Here is a 12,196-nt window from a genome sequence, read left to right as displayed (position 1 = left end):
AATTATAGTTCCTATTCTTCTCAAATATATTTTGTGGCACATTCCCTTCCCCGATTATAGTAAAGTACAGATTAAATAGCTTACTTAACTAGCTGTAGGTGTGAAGAAGAAAAGCTTGTAGATTGATCTCCCTGAAAACTTGAAAGAACAAACTAGTCTTTGCAAGGAAGCAAACCATGTAATTTGCTAAGTCAAGAGCCTAATGAAGAAAGACATTATATACGCTAATAATATTAGTAACACTTTAACAAAGGTGTATGTATTGCCTTAGGAAATAAAGCTGGATTTAGAATTAAAAAAAAAAAAAAACTACAGATTTGATACACCATCTACCAAAAAGAGTTTTGTTATTGTTTAATTATTTGACGTTCTACTAAATTCTGGTTTCTAGCCTGAACCTTGAGTACAGAGAGAGAGAGAGAGAGAGAGAGAGAGAGAGAGAGAGAGAGAGAGAGAGAGAGCGAGAGCTTGAGCCTGTGTTCATGTGTGTTTGGCGGGGGAGGGGGCTGTCTGTCTGACTTGGCTTTGAAGTAACTGAGCTTACTTCCTTTAAAGATGTTCTTTCATCTTTAGTGTCTTAGTTTCCTTTGCTCTGTTAAGACTTTGAACTAACAAAAACACTTTCTCTTCATTCCCGTTTTTTGAATTTAGATACAGTCCTTGGGAAATGTGATACCATAATTGAATGTTTTTATTGTTTTATGGTTGGTTGGTTGGTTGGTTGGTTTTGTTTGGTGGTGGGTGGACATTCATATAAAGCCCTCACCTCCTGCTCCAGATGAGACAGTTGCTACTTTGCTGCAGAATTGGCTGTTGTCATTTACAGGGACCTTTCACTCTGTGATCTCTCCTTCCCTCCCCACCAGGAAAGAATACCATACTTAAGTCACACTGCCTCCAAGACCTCTGGTGCTCTGACAGTCTTCCTTAGCACAGCTCTGCCAGACCCAATCCTTTTTGTTAAACCTTCCCTTGATGATCACATGGGGCAGCAGGGATTACAGGTGCCATGAGTGAAAACTAGGAGGGGAAGGAGTCTGGGGACTAGGGAGGGTGGGATTCGTGGCTGCCAAACTAGGTTAACAGTGATTTTTGAACAGTCGGGGTGGGGGTGGGGCTGATGAGGTCATTCCTATTGGGAAGAATATGGGATAGGAGAAGGGGAAGGAAGGGGAAGTTCTAACTGTCTTAGAACTAGTTAAAAATTGCTTTCCTGTTGGACCAGTATCTAAAGAATCCTTATTTCCCCTAGAATACTCCTCTTTCTAGGTATTATCTCTAATTGGGGTCTGTAAATTTAAAAAGTGTAGTGGGGCTTTCTATATTCTGTTACTATGTAATAACATGGTAAAAAACTGAGGTTGTACTCTGAGTTTGGGGTGGGGGTTGTTTTGTTACATTTTAAAGAAAATTTAAGCCAGCCTAAATATGATGACAGGATTAAGTTTGGCAGGCAACTCTTTGTATTTTGTACTAGACTTCAAAAATCTTTTCTTCTTCTTCTTCTTCTTTTTGTTTTTTGTTTTTTGTTTTTTTTTAAATCCAGGAGAATGCTTTATTTCAACTTTTAGCTGACTAGATGCTTAACTTAGTATCGAGTTTAGCCTAGCTAAAAGCAAATCGGCTTGTTTCTCAGATCTATGGGGGATAGCAAGAAACATTTGAGTGAATGTTGTTGAAGATTTTCAGTAGTATAGAAAATGATGGCGCTCTTGTGATATTTGTAAGTAGTAAGTAAAATTTACTTTTTGTGTACAAATCTTTGATGTTTTGTTGTATTAAGAGTTTTGTGGTGTTTACACATTGAAGCTGATGATATTGTCTTCGTTCTTCTTTCTTTTCTTACAGCAAGCAAGGATTTGGCACAGACATCCTATTTCATGGCTACCAACAGGTTGTTATCCTGACCCTCTTTGTTGCACTGTTGTAGCACACTATAGCTTCCTTTAATGCAGGGCCCCCTCAACGTGTCTCTTGCCCTTGTTGCAACAGGAGACTGGACCATCTACTGTGGTGGTACCTTCCTGGTTGCTTTGCGGTGTATTGTACAAGGGACTTTGGGCACAGAGGGGTTAAATGCACACTGTGAAGTGTAGTGGTGCTTTCTGGTGGCATATTCTCGATTTGTGAGTGCATAAGTCTAAACTTGGTAGCCTGAATAGCAGCTAAAGATTACACAGAGCTAAACTTAACCTAGAAACTTGGTAAGTATAAAGCTATTTCTAGTTTACAATTATAGTTAAATGACATTTCTTTTTTAATTTTCACATTGATCCAGTCTTTTTAAATAATTGTTAAAGTTTCTTAAGTAAAATTTATGTGATTTGGGGCTTATTCCAGATAATATTCCAAATAATAAATTAGAAGTAGTCACGTATTATCAGTGCCTAGGATTGCAGAGATACTTTAAAAGTCCCGCTTTTCTATTTAGAGAAAATAAAAATATAGTATGTGTTCGTGGCTCTTCAGTAATTGTTTCATCTATTCTAAACTAGAAAAATAGTTCAGAGGAGGCTCTAAAATTGAATGTATGGTTCTATTCTAGATTGATGTTAAAGGTTGAAAAAAAATTTTTTAAGTGGGCACTATGGAAATGGGAACCAAACTACCGTTTTAGATTAGCAAAACTTAGACCACTGGGCATGGTGGCATGCCCATGTCATCCCAGCCCTAGAAGATGGAGACAGAAAGGTCAGGATTTCAGGGTTGTCCTTGACTATATTGAGAGTTTGTGACCAGTCTGTGATACATGAGACTCTGTCTCAAAAAAACTTTGCAAAATTTCACGTGCCCAATTTTTGGTATATAATGAGAAGTAAAGTTAGTATTTATTAGTATTGGTTGACTTCTTTTGAGCCTTGAAATTTTTTGGCAAAAGGTAAGTTCTCTTTAAGGCTTTGCTGGAAGGGTCACAGAAATTTACATGAACAAGGACTGATTGACTAAGAAGTATTTTTGCTATTAAGCCACATAACATCAAATGGTCTCATCTTTGATTGTTCCATTAAAATTGCTTTGTTTTATAATGTCTTTACTTTTTTGCCATAACATTAAAAAATGAACCAAGACTACCACAAAAAAAGGTTATGTTGTATATATGATAATTATTGTAAATATACTATTTTCCTTTGTATAATACCTTATTAGACTTTAAAACAAAAGTTTTATTAGTATTAATTATGTAAATAAAATATAATACTATGGGGTGAGAATGAAGAAAGTGTTTCATGATCTATATAAAGGCTTTGTGTTATAATTTTCAGTAGTGTTAGCTCTTAATAGAATATCATTATGTAAAGAAAAACACTTCTGATTTTGTTTGCTTTTGTCTTACTGGCAAATGTTTTTCTTTGTTTTACATATTTTGAATTTTTGTGGCCCTCCACTTTTAAATCTGCTGTACACCAGTTTGCATCTTACGACCTTCTGTCTTCAGTACAAACCCACGGTGATAGCATGTGTGTGCATTCATTTGGCTTGCAAATGGTCCAATTGGGAGATTCCTGTGTCAACTGATGGAAAGCACTGGTGGGAATATGTGGACCCTACAGTTACCCTAGAGCTGCTAGATGGTAAGTAGAGGGAAGAGATCCTTTCCTGTGTGAAGACTATACTATAAGCTTTTTCTGTAAATGCAGTACATTATACCACAGTGGCTCCAGTTTCAAGTCCAGATGTCCTTTAATTTACTAGTATTCGTATTTCAGAAGGTAACATCTCTTTAAAGGCCCACATTTAGTTCCATTTTTGATGGAAGAACTTAAAAGTACAGTTAGGAGTATTTTGAAATAAGGAACCTATGAACCACATCAACCATCAAATGTTTATTAAGCACCAGTTCACACAGAAAGCCCCTTTTAGGGTTCTTCAATAAATAGAATTTTAAATTTTTATTATTTTCAGTTTTTATGCAAATTAATGTAATAAATGAGTTTTATTATGGCATTTTCATATATGGGAGTCACTGTATTTTGTTCTAATCTGTCCCCTTGTCCCAGGTTGATGGGACATGAATAAGCTGGACTGGGTGTGGTGGCACATACTGTTAATCCCAGTAATTGGGAGACAGAGGCAGATAGATCGAGGGTTCAAGACCACCCAGGATACACGGTGAGACCTTGTCTCAAAGAAGTAAAAAAGAATAAGCTGGAAATACCACATACCAGTTGAGTTTTGTCTATTAGATTAAGAGATGTTAAGTATACTAATCTTGTTGCATTTAAAACATGTAAACTAGGATCAGGATATAACTAAAGTCCTAAGCTCAATCTCAAACACTTTTACAAATGTAAGCTCAAAGTTGTGTATTAGCTTCCTGTTAGGCCATAGGGTTTCTTCCTTATGATGTCTCTTACATTATTAATTAGGAATGAATAAGGGAAAATTAAGTACAAGTCCTACCAGTTATGAACCTGCGATTTGAGGGTCTCTGGTAAGAGACAATGATAACTGATTAAAAAATAAACCAGATTGTTGAGATGAGTGATAAGCACTCTGAGCAGGTATAAGATTTCAAAAAGAAAGTAGACAGCAAACTGAAGCAGAGGTCAGATTTTTCAGTTCTCTCTCTTTGAGACTTCCAATCCCTGTTTACAAGAAGAAGGCTGATGGGAAGACAGACTTCACCCCCTTTACTATTAAAAATACTAATTTTACTACATAGAGTGCAGAACCCAGGGTTATAGAGTTTGTGGGGCAGTGGGGTTTCGCCATCAGCTAAAAAGGAGCCACAAGCAGTTTATAAGCCAGTAGTGGGGCTACAGGTCACATTTACCTGACTGGCTATATTTGGCCTACCTCACTTAAGAAACACATGCTTTTTTTTTTTAATGGTTAGTTTTTTGTTTTCTTTTTTTGTTTGTTTTCCCAATTTATTTGGAGGAAAACTAGTAAAGGTCTTTTCATTTGCTTCCCTTTGTCCTGTACCTTGAAAAAAGATTAGTTTGTTATGTCATCATCTCACTTTAGCAGTCAATAGATTGTAAGTAATCTGCCTTTTTTCTTGCTTTTAGGATGTAAGTACAGTTAACCTTACTGTTATTATAATTGATGTAAGAGCCACCTGTTATTTTCCTCTACTTCTGTATAGGCTCCAGTTCATTATTGATTTGGAAGTTGAAACTCTATATTAAAATAGTAGTATAATTTCTGTTTTGATCAAATTGTCTGTAGTATTTCTACTATTATTACTTCCTGAAGCTACTCATTTAGTAACTGTCCCCAAACAGCATTGGCTTAGATTTAGCCTAGTTATAAGGGTCTTTGCATGTGAGTGTGGGTGCATATGTACTCATTAAAGTGGTTTATGTCTCATTCTGTCTGTAGATTAGCTCCAAGGAAGAAAGACCTCAGTAAAGAAACCCCTAGGAGTTGGAGCCAGGAGAGTCAGTTTGAAGCCATACTCCCAGGCAGCCTAGGCTACATGAGTCCCTGTCTGTCAATGGGGGTGGGTGGGTGGATGGACGGATGGGTATAGAAGAAAGGCCTCTATTTTAGACCTCATACCCTCTGTAGTTCATGTAAATTGTTTATTTACATTAATGGATTATTGCAAAATTTAACAGAATAAGATACTTGAGAGGAAAAGCAAAGCTTGCGTTTTTGTCTATGTGCAGATAAAATTTGTGCAGGAAATTTGAGGCAGAACATCCTCATTCACACAGGACCCAAAAATACCTGGATATTCTCTACATTTGTTGGTGCCTGGTGAAAAGTGATCTTTTCAAAGGAGGAAATGGAATTCTCAGCATTGGATATTTTATTTTATCCAGACTTGCTCAAAAGCTCCTGAGACTAAACAGGAAACAGTCTGGAATTACTGAGGAAGCTCCATCTAAAAGCATGGTTGACTTAGACTTTAGTTGATGAGTATTTTTAGCACAGTTTTTATAGACTGATCTTAGTGATGTGATATAATGCAGTCATTACTGTCTAGAGTGCTGGGCATTGAACCCCAAGTCATATGTGCCAGGCAGCATCTCATCCCTTCACAGGCTGAGTTTGGTTAGTTGTCATGCTGTGACAACCTTTAGATAGCTGTGTATATAGTGATACTGAATTAATTTTTTTTATGTCCTGCTATGGGACATCTTAACTGTTTTTCAGTCTTAACACTGGCCTAGGCTGGGTGACAGGAAAACTTGCTATTTGCACTGAATCAGTGAATGTGCCTCTGCTTGGTCCCACTGTGTTAGATTGACTTGGCATGGTTAATACATATAATAAGCCTCATTTGACATGTTTGTCATTGACTATTAATGATGGCTTTTAGGTGATAAAGGTATAATTTAACATGGCTATGCCATTTTGGAACGGTAGTCACCTCATTGTAATCCTAAACTTAAGGTGATGGATAAATTAGATAATGGATAAAAGTCTTACCAGAGTAATTTGCTAGTATAGCGCTAAAATTGCTGGGAAGTGTGAATATGGGTAGAATTTTCTTCTTTTAGATATTTAACCTTGAAATAATTTTAAGCTTAAAGAAATTGTAAAAACATTTAAAGAAATCCTTGTGATATATTGAATCCTAGCTTCTGTTGTTGACATCTTATATAGTGTTTGGTTGTTAAGATTAGGAGATTAACACTGGTATAATACTACTTATTAAACCTGGTTTCTGTTCAGATCGCCCCATTTTCTCTGGTGTAGGGTCTTAATGTTCTGTTTGTATCCAACTGAAATATCCAGATAGTCACCTCCAGGCTGTCAGGGCTCTCTCTGTAATTGCTTCTGATTGGAGGACTAATAAGTGATTTCCAGATTGTCTGATGTTTTTTCATCGTTGAGATTGAGTGTTCTTGGCAAGAATACTACAGAAGTAGGTACTTGCTTGCCCCTCAAGCATGGGACGGCATTCACTTAATGCTGGTCACGTGATAATGGTGGTGCTTTTGAGTTCTTCGTTGTAAAGCTCTTCTTCCTCTTTATAATTAAGCCTATTGGGGAAAATACATTTAGGGCTATACAAATGAATACCTTTTTCTCAGACTTCTGCCTGCAAATTTTAAAGAACCCATTGGTGGCTCTCTCCTCTGTGAAATATTGCTATATTGTTTGCCTGGTAGAGAGTCCCACCACCACCACCCTCCAGGAGTTTATTTTCTAAGCAAGCAGGTGAAATTCGGGGAAGGAGAGATCTTTTTTGAGTGAATACAGCTTTGAAATAAACAGTTCAGAATTGTATCTACTTCTGTGTATGCCAAAGACTGAATAGGAAGTTAAGAATAAAAGGGATGAACTCTTAGGACCCCTTTTAAATATTGTCCACTTGAGAGAAGTTCAGATCCTAAAGGCACCGTCTAAGCTTTAAATTTAAATTTTATTTTTAGAGCTAACACATGAGTTTCTACAAATATTGGAGAAAACGCCTAGTAGGTTGAAGAGGATTCGAAACTGGAGGGTAAGAGAATTGGCAGGATTTAACAAAATATATCAATTTGTCACTACTCTAGCAATTGCCTAACAAATGGTTTGAAATTGAATGACTGAATACTGTGCTTTGCAGTATTTCCCAATACATTGATTCAGTATACCACACTTGGACTGCAGGTGCTCCTAGTTGCTCAGCTCCTGTGTCCAGTGAACTGTCTATGTCATATCTTTTTTTTTTTTTTTTTTAATTAGTCTTAGTCATGGGGAAATTCCCTTAGCTTTACAAGTGAGGCTAAAGCCTACACAAGTTATTATCTCAAGTCCTGGGTTAGGATGTAATTGTTTCAAATTCTCAAAACTTAGAGTCTTCTGTTTCATTCATTTATTGCCTTAGAACTTTGAGTCCAGATGGTTTTATTTCTGTTTACATCCTATAGATTTTTACAAGCAAAGAATTTTGTATTAAAACCCCTTGCTGTCATTGTTTCTTCTATTTCTCATTTAACTAGGCTATGGCTAAGAAACCAAAAGTAGATGGACAAGTATCAGAGACACCACTGCTTGGTTCATCTTTGGTCCAGAATTCCCTTTTAGTAGATAGTGTCACTGGTGTACCTGCCAACCCAAGTTTCCAGAAACCTTCCACATCAACGTTCCCTGCTCCAATACCTCTAAATCCAGGAAATACGTCTGTTCAAGACAGCCGTGCATCTGATACTTTGTCAGTGCTAGCAGCAGGAATGCCCAGTACCTCATACAGTTTGTCGTCACACCAAGAATGGCCTCAGCATCCGGACTCAGCCAGGACAGACCCAGTATACACACAGAAACAGGAGGCCACACTCTCTGGAAGCCAGTACATCAGCTTCCAGCAGGGACCTTCAATGACACTGCATTCGGGATTACATCACAGGCCAGACAAAATTGCTGATCATTCATCAGCTAAGCAAGAATACGCTCACAAATCTGGGAGCAGTAAGCACCATGGGCCCATTCCTGCTGCTCCTGGAGTGGTTCCTCAGAAAATGTCTTTAGATAAGTACAGAGAAAAGCGGAAGCTGGAAACCCTTGACTTGGACACAAGGGATCATTATATAGCTGCCCATGTAGAGCAGCAGCACAAACATGGGCCAGCCCAGGCAGTCGCAGGCAGTTCTGTCACTTCTCCCATTAAAATGAAACTTCCTGTCACCAACTCCGACAAATCTGAGAAACACATGGCAGAGAAAAAAGAAAAGAGTGGATCACTGAAGTTACGGATTCCTATCCCACCCCCTGATAAAGGTCCCAGTAAAGAAGAGCTGAAGATGAAGATCAAAGTGTCATCCTCAGAAAGACACAGCTCTTCTGATGAAGGCAGCGGGAAGAGCAAGCACTCGAGCCCACACATCAATAGAGACCACAAGGAGAAGCACAAGGAACACCCTGCCAACCGCTACCACAGCAGCCACAAGCATTTGCACATGCTCAGCGGAGGAGGTAGTAAGCATGCTGCTGATGGGATGCCACCCACTGTGCTGAGGAGTCCTGTGGGCCTGGGCCCGGACAGCATCTCCTCCAGCTCCAGTGCAAGGAAGAAGCTGCATATCAATGATGCCTCCCACAACCACCACTCCAAAATGAGCAAAAGTTCCAAAAGTTCAGGTAGTTCATCTAGTTCTTCCTCTGTTAAGCAGTATCTATCCTCTCACAGCTCTGTTTTTAACCATCCCTTACCCCCTCCTCCCCCTGTCACATACCAGGTGGGCTACGGACATCTCAGCACCCTCGTGAAACTGGACAAGAAACCAGTGGAGCCCCACGGTCCTGAGGCCAATCACGAGTACAGTACAAGCAGCCAGCATTTGGACTACAAAGACACATTCGACATGCTGGACTCGCTGCTAAGTGCCCAAGGAATGAATATGTAATCATTTGTTTAGGTCAACTTTTCCTTTCCTTTTTAATTTAAAAATGGTTGGAATGGAAAACTTCCTCCTGATCCAGCAGTGGTGCCACTGCTTCTGTATTTGTAAGTGCTGCTTTATTCTTCATTCTGAAAAGAAGAGATGATAGTAAACAAGTCTTTCTCCACATGATAGTGTTACCAGTACTGTAAACGCATGGAAGATGCAGCTAAGAACATTAGGATGAATGGCTGGCTGCTGCTAGGAATCTAAGCTGCCTCAAGCTTTTGTTATTTATGATTTGAATACTGTAGCTGTTTTTTTGTTGTTGCTTGGCTTTGAATGAGTGTAAATTGTTTTCTTTTGTGTATTTATACTTGTATGTATGGTTTGCATGTCTCAATGATAAAGGGATAAAACAGTATACTGACAACTGTTTACAAGAAAGTGGAGAAAAATGTACATACATTTTTGTATGTTTAGATATTACCATAAATACTCAGGATTGGAGCTGCTTGTAAGTATAACTATACAGAATAACTTTATTTTCTCTCGTCAGAGTCCATCACTAATCTAAAACACAAGTGGCACTTTTTTATGTTACCCTTAAACTCTAGGCCTTACTGGAAGCCGCTGAGGGACACTTCACTACTACATGGGGATGCGGTGCCGCGGGGGGTCCTTAACACTGGGAAGCGCTCAGTTTGCCTTCAGAGAGTCTGACCAGATTGGCTACAGAATCAGCCCTGATTTCTGAAGGCTTGAAGAGGAAAAGAAAAAGACAAAAGTTTACATACACTTGATGTGAAGTGCATTTAAATGTTTGTTGGCTTGTTGCAGTGCTGTAGAAGAACAGTTAATAATGGGTGTGAGGGTGACTGTGGCTTAACTCACAGGAGCTCCCAGTGAAGAGTTTGTCCATTTCTTCAAGAACTTTGACACTATAGATTTTAACAGTGAACAGGGGTCACTTTTCCTTTACATTTGCAGTGACACCGTAGTCTTTAATACACTCTTCCCACGGGGAGAGAGAGTGAGTGAGTATGTATTAGGGAGAGAGAGATACCATTTCTTTTCAGGTAAATGCAGTCTTCCTTATAAAGATGAAATTAAACCTATGCTCTCTTGATTCTTTTATATTCTGACAATAAATAAAAAGAAAACATTGCTGACTGTATTTATAGCTTATGGTCATTATCAGGAAAATGTAAGGAAAAAGGCCAGCCTCAGGCAAGCCACTGCTGGAGGTTTTACATTCGTTTGCACGTCTTAGTAGGTTCTCATTGAGGTGACGCTTGCACTGTCACCTGACACATGGTCAGGGGATAGACTAATTTATCTAAATTTTGGTGTAAGCACCAATAGTATGGCTCTTGTATTTCTGTGGTAAGTCTTAGCTGTTGAGTCTCTTAAGATGGGTCGGATTCAACTTGTATTGAATCACAATTTTCTCTGTATATGAACTGTTATAAAGCCACTGATCTGTGCACAATTGTAATTTTATTCAAGTATGTTGTGGTTGTAAATATTAAGAGTTGAGCCTTGTACTCTACTTTTATTTAGCAATTACCTAATTTTCCAGTAGCTATTTGTTTGTTTGTTTGTTTGTTTTTTAAGGAAAATTGTTATTATTTTGTCAATGTTATTTGAACTTGTGATGTCAGGAGCCTCTTTGTGGGAACTCTGCCTAGCAGGCTCATCATCACTCTGTTCTTATCTTGCATCAGTAATCTGTTACTATGTGATTTTGTTGCTGTGTGGTATACTATTGTATCATAAACATGGTGATTCTGATGCAGTTACAGTTTACTGTGGTACATATTCAAGGACTAGCATAGAATTAAACAGAGTGCAAGGTGAGGAGGGAGGGAAGGGTTTTGTTCTTGGTGATTTAGATGTGAAACCTCGACAGAGCATCATGTGAACTGACATGGGGTGGTCATGCTACTGTATCATTGGGAGTGATGCCAGGAATTTTAATCAGCTTTTGTAAAGAGTATCCAGAGAAGTAGTGAACTTATTTTCAGTATGACATAGACAACAATGTGAATATTTAAGGTCTGGGACTATAGTTAAACTTCACTAAGGATTTTCAGAAATGTGTTGTGTTTTTTGTTTGTTTGTTTGTCTTTTTTTAGATATGGGAATAAAGGTAATTTTGTTGAATCTTATTGGTGCTAATGACGGACAGTTAAACAGATAGTGTATATGCTGTGGATCAGTACACTTAGTACTTCCAGAATTGACTTTGAAATGCTATGTATTCACTTTTCACTCTGTAAATGTAATTCTTTACAATGACTATTTATTAAAAGGCAGTCAGTCTTGATTTTTACAGGATTGTGTGAACTATTCAAACTCTTCATCCTCTGAACAAGATGCTAAAACCACAATGGGGGAAAATGTGTGAATCCTCTTAGGTTTCCTTTCCACTAAGAAAACCTTCAATTCATATCACCCTGAATTTGCTTGAACCATCTTGTTTGCATAAAATAGTTCATCTGCATGGTCCCATTAGACTCTACCAAAGAAAAAAGACTCAATGAATGGACGTTCTATTGTGAGTCTTCTAAGTAGCCATAAATAACCAAAATAGTATCAAACTTAGGTGTGAAATTTCACATGTGCGAAGTACTGTTAAGGTGATACATTTTGATGAGTTTTTTAATACTTGAAAATATTAAAAACATTAAATTGTCCTATAAAAGAGTGATTCATTCTTAAGGATGTGTTTCCCTAGGTTTGTGACCTTTTTGCAAAAGCACATTGTAATCAGAGGCATCCTGTCTACCTCTCTCAGCTAATTTTCCAAAATCAAGATGTGCTTCCTAAATATTTGCCTTAGATACTAACGTGCAGTTTTCAGGACCAAAGCAAGGGAGTGTTTGTCTGCAGAAGTCTTTTTGTAGGCCTGTATTACACACTCTGTGGCAGTG

General features: G+C 38.1%; 1 protein-coding gene across 5 annotated transcripts in view; it reads left to right on the top strand.

The window, feature by feature from the left end:
* Ccnt2 (cyclin T2) overlaps positions 1-11,597 on the top strand; it is a 31,712-nt gene extending 20,115 nt beyond the window's left edge. The window contains exons 6-10 of one of the 5 annotated variants that reach the window (XM_027417763.2): positions 1,849-1,894; positions 3,409-3,572; positions 7,332-7,402; positions 7,884-9,018; positions 9,117-11,597. In XM_027417763.2, coding sequence (XP_027273564.1) covers positions 1,849-1,894; positions 3,409-3,572; positions 7,332-7,402; positions 7,884-9,018; positions 9,117-9,184 — 1,484 coding nt within the window. In that variant the 3' untranslated portion in view covers positions 9,185-11,597. Of the gene's footprint in view, positions 1-1,112; positions 1,731-1,848; positions 2,205-3,408; positions 3,573-7,331; positions 7,403-7,883 lie in introns of those variants that run through there. The other 4 variants (XM_027417765.2, XM_027417764.2, XM_027417762.2 and 1 more) reach the window with 4 other exon arrangements.
* The last annotated feature ends 599 nt before the right edge of the window (positions 11,598-12,196 follow it).

This window comes from Cricetulus griseus, chromosome 5, assembly GCF_003668045.3.
Source record: "Cricetulus griseus strain 17A/GY chromosome 5, alternate assembly CriGri-PICRH-1.0, whole genome shotgun sequence".
Lineage (NCBI taxonomy): Eukaryota > Metazoa > Chordata > Mammalia > Rodentia > Cricetidae > Cricetulus > Cricetulus griseus.
This window is presented reverse-complemented; position numbering and strand designations above follow the sequence as displayed.